This window comes from Nematostella vectensis, chromosome 2 (assembly GCF_932526225.1).
Source record: "Nematostella vectensis chromosome 2, jaNemVect1.1, whole genome shotgun sequence".
Lineage (NCBI taxonomy): Eukaryota > Metazoa > Cnidaria > Anthozoa > Actiniaria > Edwardsiidae > Nematostella > Nematostella vectensis.
In genome coordinates, this window is record NC_064035.1 from 19,831,603 (window position 1) to 19,851,884 (window position 20,282).

At 41.8% G+C, this 20,282-nt stretch overlaps 1 protein-coding gene and 1 long non-coding RNA gene across 4 annotated transcripts; both read right to left on the minus strand.

The window, feature by feature from the left end:
* Window positions 1-1,292: 1,292 nt before the first annotated feature.
* On the minus strand, window positions 1,293-2,603 carry LOC125561051. The gene is made up of 2 exons (XR_007307060.1): window positions 2,470-2,603; window positions 1,293-1,837 (listed from the first exon to the last, which is right to left on the minus strand). It is a non-coding gene; the product is annotated as an uncharacterized LOC125561051 (long non-coding RNA).
* Window positions 2,604-8,183: 5,580 nt separating this feature from the next.
* On the minus strand, window positions 8,184-18,520 carry LOC116615554. Of its 3 annotated transcripts, none has more exons than XM_048724214.1 (5): window positions 18,496-18,520; window positions 18,196-18,313; window positions 17,206-17,823; window positions 11,263-12,295; window positions 8,184-11,136 (listed from the first exon to the last, which is right to left on the minus strand). In XM_048724214.1, the coding sequence occupies exons 2-5, from the start codon at window positions 18,260-18,262 to the stop codon at window positions 9,000-9,002; spliced, it is 3,855 nt and encodes a 1,284-aa protein (XP_048580171.1). In that variant the 5' UTR covers window positions 18,263-18,313; window positions 18,496-18,520; the 3' UTR covers window positions 8,184-8,999. The 3 variants fall into 3 exon arrangements, with proteins under 3 accessions (XP_048580171.1, XP_048580172.1, XP_048580170.1); XM_048724215.1 differs by having other exon boundaries at window positions 8,184-10,002; window positions 10,255-12,295; XM_048724213.1 differs by having other exon boundaries at window positions 8,184-12,295.
* Between the last annotated feature and the right edge of the window lie 1,762 nt (window positions 18,521-20,282).

Sequence of the window (20,282 nt, forward strand, 5' to 3'; positions counted from 1 at the left end):
GCTTCTAGAGTATTTTTAGGGTAGCAATTTTTGGTTTTCAGGTATTTTTTTAGGGGTATTTTTTTAATCTTTCGTAGAAGAGCCCATGAAAAAATGAAAAGCCATTGATTCATGTATAACTGAAGAGACATGAACATGAATCAAGGCTAATCAAGGCCAATAGAAGAACTGTGAGTCAATTTGAACAAAAATGACTCGTTTCTAAAAAAAAGTCGTAGTTATTTTTCCTTTATTTTATCAGGAGAGTTAAGTCTCCACTAACTCTAACTCTCTCTTAAGGCCTGCTCCGCCGCCCCTCCATACCCCTATGGGTATGTCTATATCATCCCCCCCCCCTACACACAATAATTTTGTAATGTAACTCTAACGCTTAATGTAACAAAAATCGCCGCTTAATGTAATAATATATACTTAAGCGGCAGTTGTTACATTAAGCGGCAGCTGTTACATTAAGCGGCAGCTGTTACATTAAGCAGTGGTACAAGGGTCACCATTTTTGTGCTTTAGATTGGGGGAGGGTTGCAACTTTTCAACCAGAAATAAATTTAACTTAGAAGCCCTCCCCCCGATAAAAAATGACCTTTACCTTAGCTACAGCCCTAATACCATGACTGGGGCACCTTATGCTAGTTGTGAGGCGCTCATTTGAAAATCTATTTGAAAATGTTGTTGAGGAAAGTACTGTCAATTTTTTATACTTCATTCTAACGTACAGTCTTTCTAGACATCGTAGTCTTAAAGTCCAACACGTTTAGGCGAGGCGCTTATCAAAGAGAAGCACTTATTCGAGCAATTACGGTAGCTTAAACACTTGTATTTAAAGTGCATAAACTTTCAAGAAGAGGAAGGAGACCAACTTTCCGCCTCTTCAACCAGCTGATTGTTTCTGGTCTTGAAAAGAACCAAAGAAAGATACGTAAGATGAAGCAATTAAAATCTATGGTAACTGGACTTTGATTGGAAAATCATTGGCTCCTTAGACAAAAGAATGTTGTGTGAAAGTCCGTTTCTTACCTATCCAAAGCAGATGCTACTGCGACCGGCGCGGATGGAAAAAGGCTAATTCCTTCTGAAGGTGTGTATCGCTAGATTTATTACCCTAGATATCTCATCATAGATATCTCATTTGGCTGATGTCGTCTAAGTATGTAAAGAATTCAACGATTATTCTTGCTGACTCGACCTTATTCACGTGTGACTTCAACAGAGGGTAAATTCCAGTTAGGCCCTAGCGAAAAGAATCAACACTAACTGGACTGGGAAATATAGCAACGAGACATTAAAAACCTTTGTTTTTGTATCAGGATTTCAATTAAAATACTTAGGACGTTTAATTTTAGTGGAATTTTTTTTCTTTTTTTATTCCGATATTTCGTTATTCCGGCCCTGAGACCATGACTAAGGGAAGTGCCTCGCTCGCCTTACCTTAGCTTCAGCCCTTAGATCATGATTGGGGCGCCTTATACTAGTTGTCAAGCGACTGCTTATTTAATTTTTCATGTCCCAGGCGAGGCCCTTATACGGCGGAATCGCTAATTTGAAAATAAATCTGTTCGACATCTGTTTTATCTCTAAATAGAAAACAAGCTATCTATTATAAAAAAAATTGTGGCGCGTAGCACTGTCGGTTTTGTTTCTTCTATTCTAACGTACAGTTCCCTCTAGACATCGGAGCCTATATAAAGAGCAACACGAGCGATGCGCTTACTAGAGAGAAGCACTTATTCCAGCAATAATGGTAGCTCAAACAGTTGTATCTTCTGTAAGTGCGTAATTTTTCACGAGGAGAGGAGAAGAGACCAGCTTTCCGCTTCTTCAACCATCTGAGTGTATGGTCCTGAAAAGGATAGAAAGATACATGGCATAGCTAGAAAGAATTCAGAGAAAGCTTACTAGATGGTCTGCTTAGGCGTGGTGTAGAAAAGCTATAAATCAATACGAGGTTAAAAAAAAGTGCCTTTGGAAAATTAGTATCAAATTTGTGTACCAATATATTATTTGTCCAGTTCGAAAAATGAGAAGTTTAAACATGAATTAAAATGTTCGATATTTGTTTGCATTTGTGTGTTTTGGGTAATAGGGTAGCTTATAAAAGGAGAATTGAAAACAAATGCAGCGATTGATCTGTTGCGGCAGACGTTTAATAAATGCTTTATCAACTTGGGATATCAGTAATACTCTATTAAGAAAAAAACTTATTTTTGAATAATCAATAATCATTAGATATGTTTATCAAGGACTTTTTATGTCTAGTGTGATTGTCGTGACGCAAAATCGACGAAATTGAAATTGAAATCAACCAAAACGCGTTATTTTTTCTCTTTATTGTGACCTCCACCTGCACGGCTTCCATTTCCTGGTCTGCGTCGTCATTCACAATAGGCTTTGAAAGATTATTCAACCAGACTCATCCTGTCTGGTGTTTTTTTTATTAAAGAATTGTGTGTAAATGGTACATAAACAACTTACTTTGAACATCGCCTCTGATTCTCACTTTCAGCTCTACTCAACTCTTCTCTTCCGATTTCTTCTGAGAATAAGATTTCCGATTTCTTCGAGAGAAGTATTGATTTTTTTAAGATTTTAGTTTAAGGGTTGAATATTATGTATGATTTAAAACACTCATCAATATTCAATTGGCATGTTTAATCAATTGGATGTCCTTCTTTGGGTGGGTGATAAAGGCTTTATACCTAGCAATACACCCAACAAATCTAAAGCTAGAGGAGGGAATGGAAATCGTCTCCAAGGAAATATTGGGGGTAATATAGAAGAACAATTGCAGACTAACGGACATGAAGCATTATATAAAGCTATTACTTCATCATTAAGGATTACATATAACCCCCATGACGTCATGAAGGTTTATATAAAACCCCCATGACGTCATGAAGGTTTATATAAAACCCCCATGACGTCATGAAGGTTTATATAAAACCCCCATGACGTCATGAAGGTTTATATAAAACCCCCTGACGTCATGAAGGTTTATATAAAACTCCCATGACGTCATGAAGGTTTATATAAAACCCCCTGACGTCATGAAGGTTTATATATAACCCCCATGACGTCATGAAGGTTTATATAATGTTGCATTTTGCTTTCCATATAAGATTTAATCTCAATCTTAAGGCACTATTTTCAACTGTTTTGACATATTAACAATAACATATTCCCCCTGTAGTACAATTTACTTACTTAGTTTTATCCTGGCTCTGAAGTTTTGAGAAATCAACCTTGAAAGAGAAATATGTTCTTGTGTTTTAAATAGTACATAGCTTTTCAGGTAAAGTTTATGTGAGTAATGGACAAGTAAAACCTGTTATTCTTGCTTCTTTTGATTGGTTCACCACAAAAAATCACCTTATATATAGATTTAGGCATGGCCTAAAAGCAGAGCTTCAAACGATCAAATATTTGCTTTATTTTCGCTTAATAATTTAAGAAATTTGAAATGAATCAATCATGGTAATTTCGTCAATTGAGTGTTGCATGTTTACATATCCATTATTTAGACGACGAGGAGTCTACTGAAAAGAAAACTTTATATGCGTAGACCCCTTGGTGTTTACAATGATTTTGAACTTAAAATATTATACAATTTGTATTTATTTTGATGAAATGAACGGAAGTCAAGTATTAATAAAAAATGCTGCTTTTCTTCAATAATTTTGTTCTTTCTAAGGTTTTTTGAAGATATATAAAGATTTGCATTGTCTTGCTTCTAAGCTTAGATTGCTCCAGACGTTTGGACCCATGTAAGAAATTGAAAATTGACTTTGTCTTGTTCTTTTTAATGACGTACGATATTCATTTGAATTTCTAAGATTGTAGTTATGGATTTGTTTGTTTAGCTTAAATATCTTATCGAAAGTGTGGGGTAATTGGTTGTTATCAAATTTACGCATAAGTAAAGCAATTTCAAAGGTGTTTACACCTTTGAAAATAATGTTGCATTCGGAGAATCTTTGCATCGTAACCCGCAGTGCTTCATGGGTACTCAGTATCTAAGCAAATAAGCGTAAATAAAATACAAATCCAGGTTTCAAAAGCTGCAGAATTCTTGCTCACGTTTTTTATGAACATTTACATGGCTTTAAGATGCAAGGATTTATCCGTTGATAAGCTACCCATGAACCACCTCGGGTTACGACACGTGGATTTTCGAGTGCAACTTTATGTGAAATAGGCGTATATCAAAGACTATCAATTAACGCTCTTGCTTGGATAATGGCTCAGAGTGGCTACAAAAAGAAGAGTTAGTAATAATTCGTGCGACTCGTTTTTGTAACAGGAAAATTCTATTTATGCAAGTGCCGCAAAATTAGCTGATATAGTTTCATTATATTGGACATAATGTTTGCGGTTGGCGAGATAGTTTTGTAACCACTTCAAAGGAGTTCCTCTAATGCCAGAGTAACAGAGCTTTTCTAGAAGGAGACAAGGAAGGTGCATGCAACAGACAGGGGGTGTGTATTACAGACAAGAGGGGTGTGTGCAACAGACAGGGGGTGTGTATTACACACAAGGGGGTGTGTGCAACAGACAGGGGGTGTGTATTACACACAAGGGGGTGTGTATTACAGACAAGGGGGGTGTGTATTACAGACAAGAGGGGTGTGTGCAACAGACAGGGGGTGTGTATTACAGACAAGAGGTGTGTGTGCAACAGACAGGGGGTGTGTATTACAGACAAGGGAGGTGCATGCAACAGACAGGGGGTGTGTATTACAGACAAGGGGGTGTGTGCAACAGACAGGGGGTGTGTATTACAGACAAGGGGGTGTGTGCAACAGACAGGGGGTGTGTATTACACACAAGGGGGTGTGTGCAACAGACAGGGGGTGTGTATTACAGACAAGGGGGTGTGTGCAACAGACAGGGGGTGTGTATTACACACAAGGGGGTGTGTGCAACAGACAGGGGGTGTGTATTACAGACAAGAGGGGTGTGTGCAACAGACAGGGGGTGTGTATTACACACAAGGGGGTGTGTGCAACAGACAGGGGGTGTGTATTACAGACAAGAGGGGTGTGTGCAACAGACAGGGGTGTGTATTACACACAAGGGGGTGTGTGCAACAGACAGGGGGTGTGTATTACAGACAAGGGGGTGTGTATTACAGACAAGAGGGGTGTGTGCAACAGACAGGGGGTGTGTATTACAGACAAGGGGGTGTGTGCAACAGACAGGGGGTGTGTATTACACACAAGGGGGTGTGTGCAACAGACAGGGGGTGTGTATTACAGACAAGAGGGGTGTGTGCAACAGACAGGGGTGTGTATTACAGACAAGGGGGTGTGTGCAACAGACAGGGGGTGTGTATTACACACAAGGGGGTGTGTGCAACAAACAGGGGGTGTGTATTACACACAAGGGGGTGTGTATTACACACAAGGGGGTGTGTGCAACAGACAGGGGGTGTGTATTACACACAAGGGGGTGTGTGCAACAGACAGGGGGTGTGTATTACACACAAGGGGGTGTGTGCAACAAACAGGGGGTGTGTATTACACACAAGGGGGTGTGTGCAACAGACAGGGGGTGTGTATTACAGACAAGGAAGTGTGTGCAACAGACAGGGGTGTGTATTACACACAAGGGGGTGTGTGCAACAGACAGGGGGTGTGTATTACACACAATGGGGGGTGTGCAACAGACAGGGGGTGTGTATTACAGACAAGAGGGGTGTGTGCAACAGACAGGGGTGTGTATTACACACAAGGGGGTGTGTGCAACAGACAGGGGGTGTGTATTACAAACAAGGGGGTGTGTGCAACAGACAGGGGGTGTGTATTACAGACAAGGGGGTGTGTGCAACAGACAGGGGGTGTGTATTACAGACAAGAGGGGTGTGTGCAACAGACAGGGGGTGTGTATTACAGACAAGGGGGTGTGTGCAACAGACAGGGGGTGTGTATTACACACAAGGGGGTGTGTGCAACAGACAGGGGGTGTGTATTACAGACAAGAGGGGTGTGTGCAACAGACAGGGGTGTGTATTACACACAAGGGGGTGTGTGCAACAGACAGGGGGTGTGTATTACAGACAAGGGGGTGTGTATTACAGACAAGAGGGGTGTGTGCAACAGACAGGGGGTGTGTATTACAGACAAGGGGGTGTGTGCAACAGACAGGGGGTGTGTATTACACACAAGGGGGTGTGTGCAACAGACAGGGGGTGTGTATTACAGACAAGAGGGGTGTGTGCAACAGACAGGGGTGTGTATTACAGACAAGGGGGTGTGTGCAACAGACAGGGGGTGTGTATTACACACAAGGGGGTGTGTGCAACAAACAGGGGGTGTGTATTACACACAAGGGGGTGTGTATTACACACAAGGGGGTGTGTGCAACAGACAGGGGGTGTGTATTACACACAAGGGGGTGTGTGCAACAGACAGGGGGTGTGTATTACACACAAGGGTGTGTGTGCAACAAACAGGGGGTGTGTATTACACACAAGGGGGTGTGTATTACACACAAGGGGGTGTGTGCAACAGACAGGGGGTGTGTATTACAGACAAGGGAGTGTGTGCAACAGACAGGGGTGTGTATTACACACAAGGGGGTGTGTGCAACAGACAGGGGGTGTGTATTACACACAATGGGGGGTGTGCAACAGACAGGGGGTGTGTATTACAGACAAGGGGGGTGTGTGCAACAGACAGGGGGTGTGTATTACAAACAAGGGGGTGTGTGCAACAGACAGGGGGTGTGTATTACAGACAAGGGGGTGTGTGCAACAGACAGGGGGTGTGTATTACACACAAGAGGGGTGTGTGCAACAGACAGGGGGTGTGTATTACAGACAAGGGGGTGTGTGCAACAGACAGGGGGTGTGTATTACACACAAGGGGGTGTGTGCAACAGACAGGGGGTGTGTATTACAGACAAGAGGGGTGTGTGCAACAGACAGGGGTGTGTATTACACACAAGGGGGTGTGTGGAACAGACAGGGGGTGTGTATTACAGACAAGGGGGTGTGTATTACAGACAAGAGGGGTGTGTGCAACAGACAGGGGGTGTGTATTACAGACAAGAGGGGTGTGTGCAACAGACAGGGGTGTGTATTACACACAAGGGGGTGTGTGGAACAGACAGGGGGTGTGTATTACAGACAAGGGGGTGTGTATTACAGACAAGAGGGGTGTGTGCAACAGACAGGGGGTGTGTATTACAGACAAGGGGGTGTGTGCAACAGACAGGGGGTGTGTATTACACACAAGGGGGTGTGTGCAACAGACAGGGGGTGTGTATTACAGACAAGAGGGGTGTGTGCAACAGACAGGGGTGTGTATTACAGACAAGGGGGTGTGTGCAACAGACAGGGGTGTGTATTACAGACAAGGGGGTGTGTGCAACAGACAGGGGGTGTGTATTACACACAAGGGGGTGTGTGCAACAGACAGGGGGTGTGTATTACACACAAGGGGATGTGTGCAACAAACAGGGGGTGTGTATTACACACAAGGGGGTGTGTATTACACACAAGGGGGTGTGTGCAACAGACAGGGGGTGTGTATTACAGACAAGGGAGTGTGTGCAACAGACAGGGGTGTGTATTACACACAAGGGGGTGTGTGCAACAGACAGGGGGTGTGTATTACACACAAGGGGGTGTGTGCAACAGACAGGGGGTGTGTATTACAGACAAGAGGGGTGTGTGCAACAGACAGGGGTGTGTATTACACACAAGGGGGTGTGTGCAACAGACAGGAGGTGTGTATTACAAACAAGGGGGTGTGTGCAACAGACAGGGGGTGTGTATTACACACAAGGGGGTGTGTGCAACAGACAGGGGGTGTGTATTACACACAAGGGGGTGTGTATTACACACAAAGGGGTGTGTATTACACACAAGGGGGTGTGTGCAACAGACAGGGGGTGTGTATTACAGACAAGAGGGGTGTGTGCAACAGACAGGGGTGTGTATTACACACAAGGGGGTGTGTGCAACAGACAGGAGGTGTGTATTACAAACAAGGGGGTGTGTGCAACAGACAGGGGGTGTGTATTACACACAAGGGGGTGTGTGCAACAGACAGGGGGTGTGTATTACACACAAGGGGGTGTGTATTACAGACAAGGGGGGTGTGTGCAACAGACAGGGGGTGTATATTACAGACAAGGGGGTGTGTGCGTGCACCCTGCCTGTGTGAACAAAGCAAAAGAGACAACTGTTTTTGGTTTAGCTTTTTTTATAAATCATTTTTCCTTTTTAAAGTTACGGTAACAATAGGTATAGAAAACTAGTCCAACCTGAAAACCTAATGTAAACAACAAAATATTTTTTTAACAAACATTTTTTTGTTCTAAGAGTGTTGTTTAGGTCCTCTATAAAGTTATATTATAATACTCGAAGTTTCTATGAGAAAGTGAGAAAGTTTGTCACCAAGTGTCACCACTAATTTTTGGGTTAGACCAACTATGGCCACTCTGACCACTCTTGGCTGGGGGAGGTACCGGTTTTTACTTTTTTGCTGTTACAACCTGAACGTTTACAAGATCTGTTTGTGTGAGTTTCTCCGTCTGTTTCTCATTCTATGTGATGTTCCCTTGTGTGTCTCGTCTGCCTCTATGTTCACATATGTTTGTTCTTTATTCTACAAGTGTGCTCTAGAATATGTGTTTGTGTGTGTGTGCGTGCGTGCGTGTGTGCGTGTGTGTCCGTGTGTGTGTGTGGTGTGTGTGTGCGTGCGTGCGTGCGTGTGTGTGTGAGGGGGTGTGCAGGAGGAGGAGGGGGGCTCTTTTGCTCACAAAAACGGGAGCTCAACACAAGTAACAGATGCGTTGAATGTTGACAATCAAGACAAAAAACACATTTTAAATTATTCAAAAATTAACAAACTAAAAGTAAAAAGAAATCCTGTCCATTAGTCGGTTTGGTTCATGTCCACTATTCGGTCTTTTTTATTTTTCCATGCATGATATTCTTCATAAAAACTGCAGACATCAACAACGTCTACCTCTTCGGATCAAGCGCCCACGGCAGCACTTTATCCACGGCGATGTTTACACATCAGCTTAATAAGAATGACGTGCCCATAGCAACACTTGTGGGTCCTGAAGTTGTAGACGTATCTGTTGGCGCAGCAGCGTTGATGATAAGGGTTGTACCAAAGTTTTCCACAGCGACGTTTACACGGCAGCTTAATGGGAATGACGCGCCCATGGCAGCACTTGTGGGTCCTGGAGTTGTAGACGTATCTGTTGGCGCAGCATCGTTGATGATAAGGGTTGTACCAAAGTTTTCCACAGCGACGTTTACACGGCAGCTTAATGGGAATGACGCGCCCATAGCAGCACTTGTGGGTCCTGAAGTTGTAGACGTATCTGTTGGCGCAGCATCGTTGATGATAAGGGTTGTACCAAAGTTTTCCACAGCGACGTTTACACGGCAGCTTAATGGGAATGACGCGCCCATGGCAGCACTTGTGGGTCCTGAAGTTGTAGACGTATCTGTTGGCGCAGCAGCGTTGATGATAAGGGTTGTACCAAAGTTTTCCACAGCGACGTTTACACGGCAGCTTAATGGGAATGACGCGCCCATGGCAGCACTTGTGGGTCCTGAAGTTGTAGACGTATCTGTTGGCGCAGCAGCGTTGATGATAAGGGTTGTACCAAAGTTTTCCACAGCGACGTTTACACGGCAGCTTAATGGGAATGACGCGCCCATGGCAGCACTTGTGGGTCCTGAAGTTGTAGACGTATCTGTTGGCGCAGCAGCGTTGATGATAAGGGTTGTACCAAAGTTTTCCACAGCGACGTTTACACGGCAGCTTAATGGGAATGACGCGCCCATAGCAGCACTTGTGGGTCCTGAAGTTGTAGACGTATCTGTTGGCGCAGCATCGTTGATGATAAGGGTTGTACCAAAGTCTTCCACAGGGACGTTTACATGGTAGCCTTATGGGAGTGACACCATTATAGCAGCACTTGTGGGTCCTGAAGTTGTAGACGTATCTATTGGCGCAGCATCGCTTAAAGCGAGGGTTGTACCAAAGTTTTCCACAGCGATGTTTACACAGCATCTTAATAGGAATGACGCGCCCATAGCAGCACTTGTGGGTCCTGAAGTTGTAGACGTATCTGTTGGCGCAGCAGCGTTGATGATAAGGGTTGTACCAAAGTTTTCCACAGCGACGTTTACACGGCAGCTTAATGGGAATGACGCGCCCATGGCAGCACTTGTGGGTCCTGAAGTTGTAGACGTATCGGCTGGCGCAGCAGCGTTGATGATAAGGGTTGTACCAAAGTTTTCCACAGCGATGTTTACACAGCATCTTAATAGGAATGACGCGCCCATAGCAGCACTTGTGGGTCCTGAAGTTGTAGACGTATCTGTTGGCGCAGCAGCGTTGATGATAAGGGTTGTACCAAAGTTTTCCACAGCGACGTTTACACGGCAGCTTAATGGGAATGACGCGCACATGGCAGCACTTGTGGGTCCTGAAGTTGTAGACGTATCGGCCGGCGCAGCAGCGTTGATGATAAGGGTTGTACCAAAGTCTTCCACAGCGACGTTTACACGGCAGCTTAATGGGAATGACGCGCCCATAGCAGCACTTGTGGGTCCTGAAGTTGTAGACGTATCTGTTGGCGCAGCAGCGTTGATGATAAGGGTTGTACCAAAGTTTTCCACAGCGACGTTTACACGGCAGCTTAATGGGAATGACGCGCCCATGGCAGCACTTGTGGGTCCTGAAATTGTAGACGTATCGGCCGGCGCAGCAGCGTTGATGATAAGGGTTGTACCAAAGTTTTCCACAGCGACGTTTACACGGCAGCTTAATGGGAATGACGCGCCCATGGCAGCACTTGTGGGTCCTGAAGTTGTAGACGTATCTGTTGGCGCAGCAGCGTTGATGATAAGGGTTGTACCAAAGTTTTCCACAGCGACGTTTACACGGCAGCTTAATGGGAATGACGCGCACATGGCAGCACTTGTGGGTCCTGAAGTTGTAGACGTATCTGTTGGCGCAGCAGCGTTGATGATAAGGGTTGTACCAAAGTTTTCCACAGCGACGTTTACACGGCAGCTTAATGGGAATGACGCGCCCATGGCAGCACTTGTGGGTCCTGAAGTTGTAGACGTATCTGTTGGCGCAGCAGCGTTGATGATAAGGGTTGTACCAAAGTCTTCCACAGGGACGTTTACATGGTAGCCTTATGGGAGTGACACCATTATAGCAGCACTTGTGGGTCCTGAAGTTGTAGACGTATCTATTGGCGCAGCATCGCTTAAAGCGAGGGTTGTACCAAAGTTTTCCACAGCGATGTTTACACAGCATCTTAATAGGAATGACGCGCCCATAGCAGCACTTGTGGGTCCTGAAGTTGTAGACGTATCTGTTGGCGCAGCAGCGTTGATGATAAGGGTTGTACCAAAGTTTTCCACAGCGACGTTTACACGGCAGCTTAATGGGAATGACGCGCCCATGGCAGCACTTGTGGGTCCTGAAGTTGTAGACGTATCTGTTGGCGCAGCAGCGTTGATGATAAGGGTTGTACCAAAGTTTTCCACAGCGACGTTTACACGGCAGCTTAATGGGAATGACGCGCCCATGGCAGCACTTGTGGGTCCTGAAGTTGTAGACGTATCGGTTGGCGCAGCATCGTTGATGATAAGGGTTGTACCAAAGTTTTCCACAGCGACGTTTACACGGCAGCTTAATGGGAATGACGCGCCGATTGCAGCACTTGTGGGTCCTGAAGTTGTAGACGTATCGGTTGGCGCAGCATCGTTGATGATAAGGGTTGTACCAAAGTTTTCCACAGCGACGTTTACACGGCAGCTTAATGGGAATGACGCGCCCATAGCAACACTTGTGGGTCCTGAAGTTGTAGACGTATCTGTTGGCGCAGCAGCGTTGATGATAAGGGTTGTACCAAAGTTTTCCACAGCGACGTTTACACGGCAGCTTAATGGGAATGACGCGCCCATGGCAGCACTTGTGGGTCCTGAAGTTGTAGACGTATCTTTTGGCGCAGCAGCGTTGATGATAAGGGTTGTACCAAAGTTTTCCACAGCGACGTTTACACGGCAGCTTAATGGGAATGACGCGCCCATGGCAGCACTTGTGGGTCCTGAAGTTGTAGACGTATCTTTTGGCGCAGCAGCGTTGATGATAAGGGTTGTACCAAAGTTTTCCACAGCGACGTTTACACGGCAGCTTAATGGGAATGACGCGCCCATGGCAGCACTTGTGGGTCCTGAAGTTGTAGACGTATCTATTGCCGCAGCATCGCTGGTTGCGTGGATTGTATCGAGGGCAGATTGCCTTTTTTGAAGCTAGAAGTGCATATGAAAATAGGTAAGTGCTTATCAAACTTGGCTTTATTTTTTTGACTTTATGCGTCACTCATGGATTTATCATAACACCACAAATAACAGTTTTTCTTAGTATTATAAGTTTGGAAATAGTATTAGCAGTATTAGCAGTTTAGAAATACGAGAAAGACGTACTTCACATACTTCATGATAGTGACTACCCCGCAAGAGTAATCATTTTTGCAAATATCTTATCAAATATGATACAGGTTATAAAATATGTAACAATAACTGATGGTTATATATTTATTTGGTTAAATTAAAAAAATCAAAACCCCGACGTAAAAGAAGAGCAAACACAATGAAGTAATGAAATTGCTTTCTAATTAGCGTAATTCAGTCATCTGCTCGTCTTCTCGAATATGACGGCCTGTTAACACTAGGATTTTTTTATGTGCGACAAGAACTGCAGTTTTTACCCCATATTGGACTTGGCTGGTAATAGTAGTAGTCGCAAATCTCCAAATTATTCTATCAAATATTCTAAGTCTGTTCTGCCAAAAACGTTAAGATGTGTTAGTCCGGCGGATATGTGTCTGAATTGCGCACTTTTTTCTAAAGTTTCCAATTTAAGCATAGTGATAGTTTTTAATACCCCTTTTCAAGATAGGCTGTAGATCCAAGCTCAGACCGGCTTTAATTTCCAATTCATAAGGAGTATTGATTTGGCCGCAATTTTGAACCGGAAGTAAACTACCCTTTTCTAAAAAATAAATAAACTTGCACATTTTGGTACTGTTTTCCACTAGATGAATAAAATGAAAGTCAAAGAATGTATTTAAATCCAAGATTTCTGAAAATACCCGCGAAATTGTCATTTTTGGAACTTTATAGGTGATAGCCAACTTTAACCGGAAGTAGTCGATAGTAAAACCTGGGACGTTTATTTAACCCCGCGCCTTCTAGCAAAAGACACCAATTTTATTGCAGTTTTAGGTTGAAATAACCTTTATAAGATGAGCTATGGAGCCAAAATAAAATCGGCTTTTATCACCGACTAATATGGTTTATTGTCGCCATTTTGCACTGGAGATTAAATTTGTCATTTTTGAAAGCACAGAGATGCACATCTTGTGTGCGACTAAAAAAATCCATGAAATCCATTTGATACTTTTAAGTTGTAAAAAAGGCAAAAATGATTAGGTTTCTGCTATTAATTTTACCTTTTTTTTAAACCGGAAGTAGTTTCCAAACCCGTTTCTGTACACTCTAATAAAACCAGCTTAATGCATATACGAATAAGCAATAAGGCATTTATTTTAATAGAGTCACACAAATGATAAATGAGTAGGGTTCATATACGTCGGTCTAACGTAATTACAAGCTACGATGAGAATTGTTATCTCCATTTAATACAGTTCAGATATCTTACAGCTTTATCGTTATACGATTCAGTGGAGCTGCAAAGGGCTGAACATTTCATGCTGGCTTGGGTGCAAGTGCAGCGTGCTGGGCAGCCTATCTTGCATCTAATAGCTCTTAGTTCCTCATCTGTATAGTTCTTGGCTTATTGGCACGTCTTGAAAAGCTCTGGTAGCGTTTGTCCAAAGCGGCTATGGCAACTGTTGTCTATTCTGCAAAAAAGACGGAAGTACTGAAGGCAGAGCTGCCTTCGTCGGTAGAATTACATCAAATGCTTTTCCTTTCTTCACGAAGAGCCACATTCTTGCCTTGTCTACTTCCGACTCTCTGTACTTGTTGGTCGTATAGTAGCAGTGGAAAGCACTCAAGTGTTGCTAAACATTTTATCTCGACTGGCTTGAAGCAGTTGAAGGCTAGCTGTCAAAAAGCATCTGTGGCTTCGGGGAATACAGCAAGTACTATCTTTTCCCCCTACCCGCACATCAGGATACAGTATCACGCCTGTAAATGCGTGAAATTCTACCAGTATTTATTTGGAGAGATACTCCTTTGACTGTTCTGTAGAATAAGGAAGAAAGGCAAGGAGAGTAATAAGCGCGCTTCCAAGGCCGCCAGATTAACGGTTCCTACAATTACAAACTATTTATCTTGTAGCACTTGCTATGTAAGCGGTCGTTTACAAACGTTGAAGTCAACGTCAGGTGGAGCGGCCCGCTTCCGTGGTTCTTGGTATCCCCGCCAGGCTTGTCACATAAGCAGTTGCTTTTGTCTACTCTTTCTTTTCTCTTGGTCCAGCTATTGAGCGTGTATATTTGGTATACTTGGGCTGGCTACATGTGTCTTTTATTTCATTTGACGACTTTCAAAAATAGTGAGTATCGACGCGTGATTTTCACTTCCAGATTGAATTATCGGCCATTTTGATATCCCAAGATAATCCGTGATTTAATCAGATTTTTTTTGGCTCCATAGCCTATCTTATAAAGATTCCCCTAAACTACTCCTGAAACAAGATTTTTTTTATTTTTGTTGAAAGGCGCAAAGTGAAACAAGCGTGCCAGTATTATACTTGACTACTTCCGGTTCAAAGTCGCTGTCACCGTAAAAGTTACAAAAATGAAATATTAGCGGTTACTTTCAGAAAGCTTTGGTTTAGATGCATTCTTTGTCTTATATTTTATTCGTCTATAAGTAAACTTTCTTAAAATTTGTTAAAGTTTATTTATTTTTTTGGAAAAAGTTAGTTTACTTCCGGTTAAAAATGGGGGCCAAATCAATATCCATTATTAATAAAAAATTAAAGCCGAACTGAGCTTGGCTCTATAGCCTATATTGTAAGGGGTATTAAAAACTATCACTATGCTAAAATTGGTAACTTTAGCAAAAAGTGCGCTATTCAAGGTAAAATCTGCACATATCCATATATCATTTTTTTTTACGAATGCTTAGAAGAAAGAATGTATGCGATTTTTTCTATTTACATTGCTTTTAGTTTTTCGTGCTTCCCAGAGGACGTGGGAATAGTTCCGTATCACCCTGGTTTGACTGCAGATATAAAGCCGCGAAAAGGATTGATTTGATTATCCCGTTCTCAATTAATCATTTTAATCCCAGTAATTTTAATTTTTAACGGTTAGTTTTTATTATGTTGACCTTTTATTTCAGTCATCCGGCTGAATAAAAAAGAACTTCATTTTAAAGACAACCCTCCTTGATAGTAGTTAGCGCTCGATAAAATATTATTCTATATTAAAATAATTTCTGAAACTGTGATTGATAAATCAATATGCTAGGATGATTAAATAAAACGGCCAAGGTTAACCATAGTTAAATCATTAGCTGGCTAACTTACAATGGGATTGTTATTGCAGAACTCTTAAATGAACGGCAACAACGCATTGGCGGCCGTAGAATTCACATTTTGTTCTTGTAAATAATCAAAATCAAAGGGCTCTGTGAGCCAACTCGTGAATGCAAATTTGTTTTTCTAGTTATTTTCTTGTGTGCATGAAACATATACAGGATGAATTTTGAACAAAGGCTTAACACATCCAAGATGCTGGGAGTACATAACAATGTCCTTTCTTTTCGGTGTGAAGAAACACCAAGAACAGTTTGATTATTTATTATTATCATAAAAAGTAAAATAAAAATTTGACGTCACAAGTAGGGATCGAACCTCCGGTCTTTGAGGTCTTAACAAGCGACAGAACCACTATACCACCGAGGCATTACCGAAGTAAAAACTGAGTAAAATTAGTTTTTATCCTTTTTTGTATCTCACTGTTCTAACTGCTTTTGCTAGCATGTCAATTTTCGCCCTATTTTCTCCGAAAAAAGAAGTTAAATACCCGACATAATTAATCAAGCTACATCGATTCTTGATTCCTTGTGTTTCTCTGACTTTAAAAGTCCCAGCTTTGGCTATCCGCTTTTTCAGCACAAATAACGCGAAAACCCAGAGACGCGAATGTTCAAGTAAAAGAAGAAGGAGATTTAAAAGCTTTGCTAGCATTTTACTTGATTTGTAAACTAACAACTTGAATTGGACTGAACCGTAGAAAATCGATTGACGTGAGTGACGAAGACGCATGCGCACGCTCAACCCACATCGAAGACTTTTCTGTAAAGACTAGCTTATATATACTTTACGGCCTTTTTTAGAGTACTAAGCTTTCACCGGAAGTTTACAGTAAGATCTAAAATTTGCTGTGTTGCGAAAGAACAGAAAGACCACAAAAAGTTTACGGATGCTCGATCCAACGATCCTACGATCGAGTGAGTGAGTGAGCTTTTATTTTAATTTATACTTCTCAAAGGCTGAAGCCCAACTATTTGTGTTCTACTGGTGAATTTGCAGTATTGGTCACTTATAGCAAATAGTTTGTCAGACAAAATTTGCCTGAGTAGAACAATGAGCTTTAATGAACTAAAAAAATATACGTACAATAATTACTGTAGTTTTATAAAGAAATATCCCGAATGAGAAAAATATACATACAATAATTACTGTCGTTTTCAATATTCTGCGAACTTTCGCCGACAATTTCCAACAGCTAAATCCCTTTCTGGCTTCCGTCATTCAAAACAATTGAAGTGGATTCATTAGCACTGAAATGGTTTCAAGTCACGCCACCCCCCTGCAAGGCGGTGACCAATCAAATATCACCAATTGTAATTCCGTTAGTTTGAATGACGGAAGCCAGATATCTTTTTGGCGTTTGGAAATTATTGACGAGAGTTCGCAGAATATTGGAAATCGCAGTAACACTGTCTGTACTTCTAGGGATACGAAGGACACCTCTCGAACAATGATTTATTTTATCAAAAAGGTTCTCGGCACAGCTGTTCTGTTTGTAAATTAATAATGATTTGAACCATAATCGGGACTTTAATTTAAAAAAAAATTAAAAAGTATTGCTGCTCTTTTGTTTGTTTTTGAGTAAGCGCAGGATAGGTATGCGTTTTACAAAAACTAAACAATTCGTGACATACATTGCGTGACATACCTTGTATTTTCTCGGCTTCAGATACAGCAGTGTCTTCTTCCGCGGGAAGAGACATCACATCCCTCTCTTTCTCATTATCGGGTTCCTGGTCTTCCTGATCGTCAGAATCTTGATCGTTGGGGTCTTTGGGGTCCTGATCTTGATCGTTGGGGTCTTTGGGATCCTGATCTTGATCGTTGGGGTCTTTGGGGTCCTGATCTTGATCGTTGGGGTCTTTGGGGTCCTGATCTTGATCGTTGGGGTCTTTGGGATCCTGATCTTGATCGTTGGGGTCTTTGGGGTTCTGATCTTGATCGTTGGGGTCTTCGGGGTCCTGATCTTGATCGTTTGGGTCCTGAACTTGATCGCCAGTGTCCTCATCTTGATCGCCCGTGTCCTCATCTTGATCGTTGGGGTCCTGAACTTGATCGCCAGTGTCCTCATCTTGATCGCTGGGATCCTGATTTTGATCGCTGGGATCCTGAGTTTGATCGTCTGGAACCTGAACTCGATCGTCGGTAAATTGGCTGTTGTCTTCCTTATTCGGCTCAGGCCTAACATTTTTGGCTGATGAAGCGTCCATCAACGCCCCGCTTTCCGGGAGAACATCACCAGTAATAAGCGTTTCTGCACTTTTACCTGGCGGGAATAAAATTGACTTGAAAAAAGAACTACATCAACAAAAGTAAAGTAAAGCAAGCCACAAATTAAGACAGGCATGCAAGTAATTTTTGAGATGTCTACCACTCGGAAGTACAGATCAGAGTAGTATGAGAAAAATAGTCGGCAATATTTTCTCTCTCTTTGAGCGAAATTTTCATTAATTTTGGAAATAAATGTTTACGCTTGTAAGATTAGAAAGAAATGAGTATATAATACTTTCTCTCTCTTTGTATGAAATTGTCAGTTATTCTGGAATAAATGTCTGTCACTCGGTAGAAAGTAAAAGTAAGACAAATCTATAATACTTTCCTCTCTCAACCAGTCCTCGTGTAAATGACACGAACGCACCTTTCGTTTGTATCTCGTCTGCATAGATGAGTGTGAATAGGCAAACGCTCAAAAGTAGCGCCCTCATAATGGCTAGCAGCTTTTCAGAGCTGCTGTCGACTCAAATGCACAGCGAGCTCTGTGTATAGGAATGAATATACAGTGCTATTCAAAGATCTTTAAGTCAATCACATCACTTTGTTAGCCAATGGGATAACGCAGTAAATCAAGCGAAAGAGTGCTCAACATCTCAAGTGATTATTCTTTAAACTGACATTCCGTTGATATTGCTTTTGAGCTAACAGGAAAATATGTACTCACATTAAATGGGTTGAAGTCTGGTTCTAGTGTTATCTCGTAAAGTTTTAAACAGTCAAAAATAACTAAAATCAGCGTTCAGGTATCTTAGATTACATCTGATTTTCCAGATAAATACAATGATGTTCGAAATTAATTAGCAATAGTTTTTGCTGCGCATGCTCTGTGTTGTTATACCACACGACTGGTATAAGACACTCATCTTGAGTATTTACTGAAGTCAATAATATTATGATCCTTGAATAACTCTACTAAGGGCCAAGAAAACAATGCAGGTAACCAAGCGAAAAAGAGTGCTCTTTAATTTTAAGTGGTCATTTTTTAAAAATTGACATCCCGTGATGTTAGCATTTGACCCAAACAGAAAAACGTTTATATTTAGGTCGACAAAATATCGGAGTGTTTTGTTGTTTTTCCTTCTTGTCTGCATAGATGAGTGTGAATAGGCAAACGCCCAAAAGTAGCGCCCTCATAATGGCTAGCAGCTTTTCAGAGCTGCTGTCGACTCAAATGCACAGCGAGCTCTGTGTATAGGAATGAATATACAGTGCTATTCAAAGATCTTTAAGTCAATCACATCACTTTGTTAGCCAATGGGATAACGCAGTAAATCAAGCGAAAGTGTGCTCAACATCTCAAGTGATTATTTTTTAAACTGACATTCCGTTGATATTGCTTTTGAGCTAACAGGAAAATATGTACTCACATTAAATGGGTTGAAGTCTGGTTCTAGTGCTATCTCGTAAAGTTTTAAACAGTCAAAAATAACTAAAATCAGCGTTCAGGTATCTTAGATTACATCTGATTTTCCAGATAAATACAATGATGTTCGAAATTAATTAGCAATAGTTTTTGCTGCGCATGCTCTGTGTTTTTATACCACACGACTGGCATGGGACTCTCATCTTGAGTATTTACTGAAGTCAATAATATTATGATCCTTAAATAACTCTACTAAGGGCCAAGAAAACAATGCAGGTAACCAAGCGAAAAAGAGTGCTCTTTAATTTTAAGTGGTCATTTTTTAAAAATTGACATCCCGTGATGTTAGCATTTGACCCAAACAGAAAAGCGTTTATATTTAGGTAGACAAAATATTGGAGTGTTTTGTTGTTTTTCCTTCTTGTCTGCAAAGATGATTGTGAATAGGCAAACGCCCAAAAGTAGCGCCCTCATAATGGCTAGCAGCTTTTCAGAGCTGCTGTCGACTCAAATTCGCAGCGAGCTCTGTGTATAGGAATGAATATACAGTGCTATAGCAAAATCTTTAAGTCAACCAAACCACTTTGTTAGCCAATGGGATAACGCAGTAAATCAAGCGAAAGAGTGCTCAACATCTCAAGTGATTATTCTTTAAACTGACATTCCGTTGATATTGCTTTTGAGCTAACAGGAAAATATGTACTCACATTAAATGGGTTGAAGTCTGGTGCTAGTGTTATCTCGTAAAGTTTTAAACAGTCAAAAATAACTAAAATCAGCGTTCAGGTATCTTAGATTACATCTGATTTTCCAGATAAATACAATGATGTTCGAAATTAATTAGCAATAGTTTTTGCTGCGCATGCTCTGTGTTGTTATACCACACGACTGGTATAAGACACTCATCTTGAGTATTTACTGAAGTCAATAATATTATGATCCTTGAATAACTCTACTAAGGGCCAAGAAAACAATGCAGGTAACCAAGCGAAAAAGAGTGCTCTTTAATTTTAAGTGGTCATTTTTTAAAAATTGACATCCCGTGATGTTAGCATTTGACCCAAACAGAAAAGCGTTTATATTTAGGT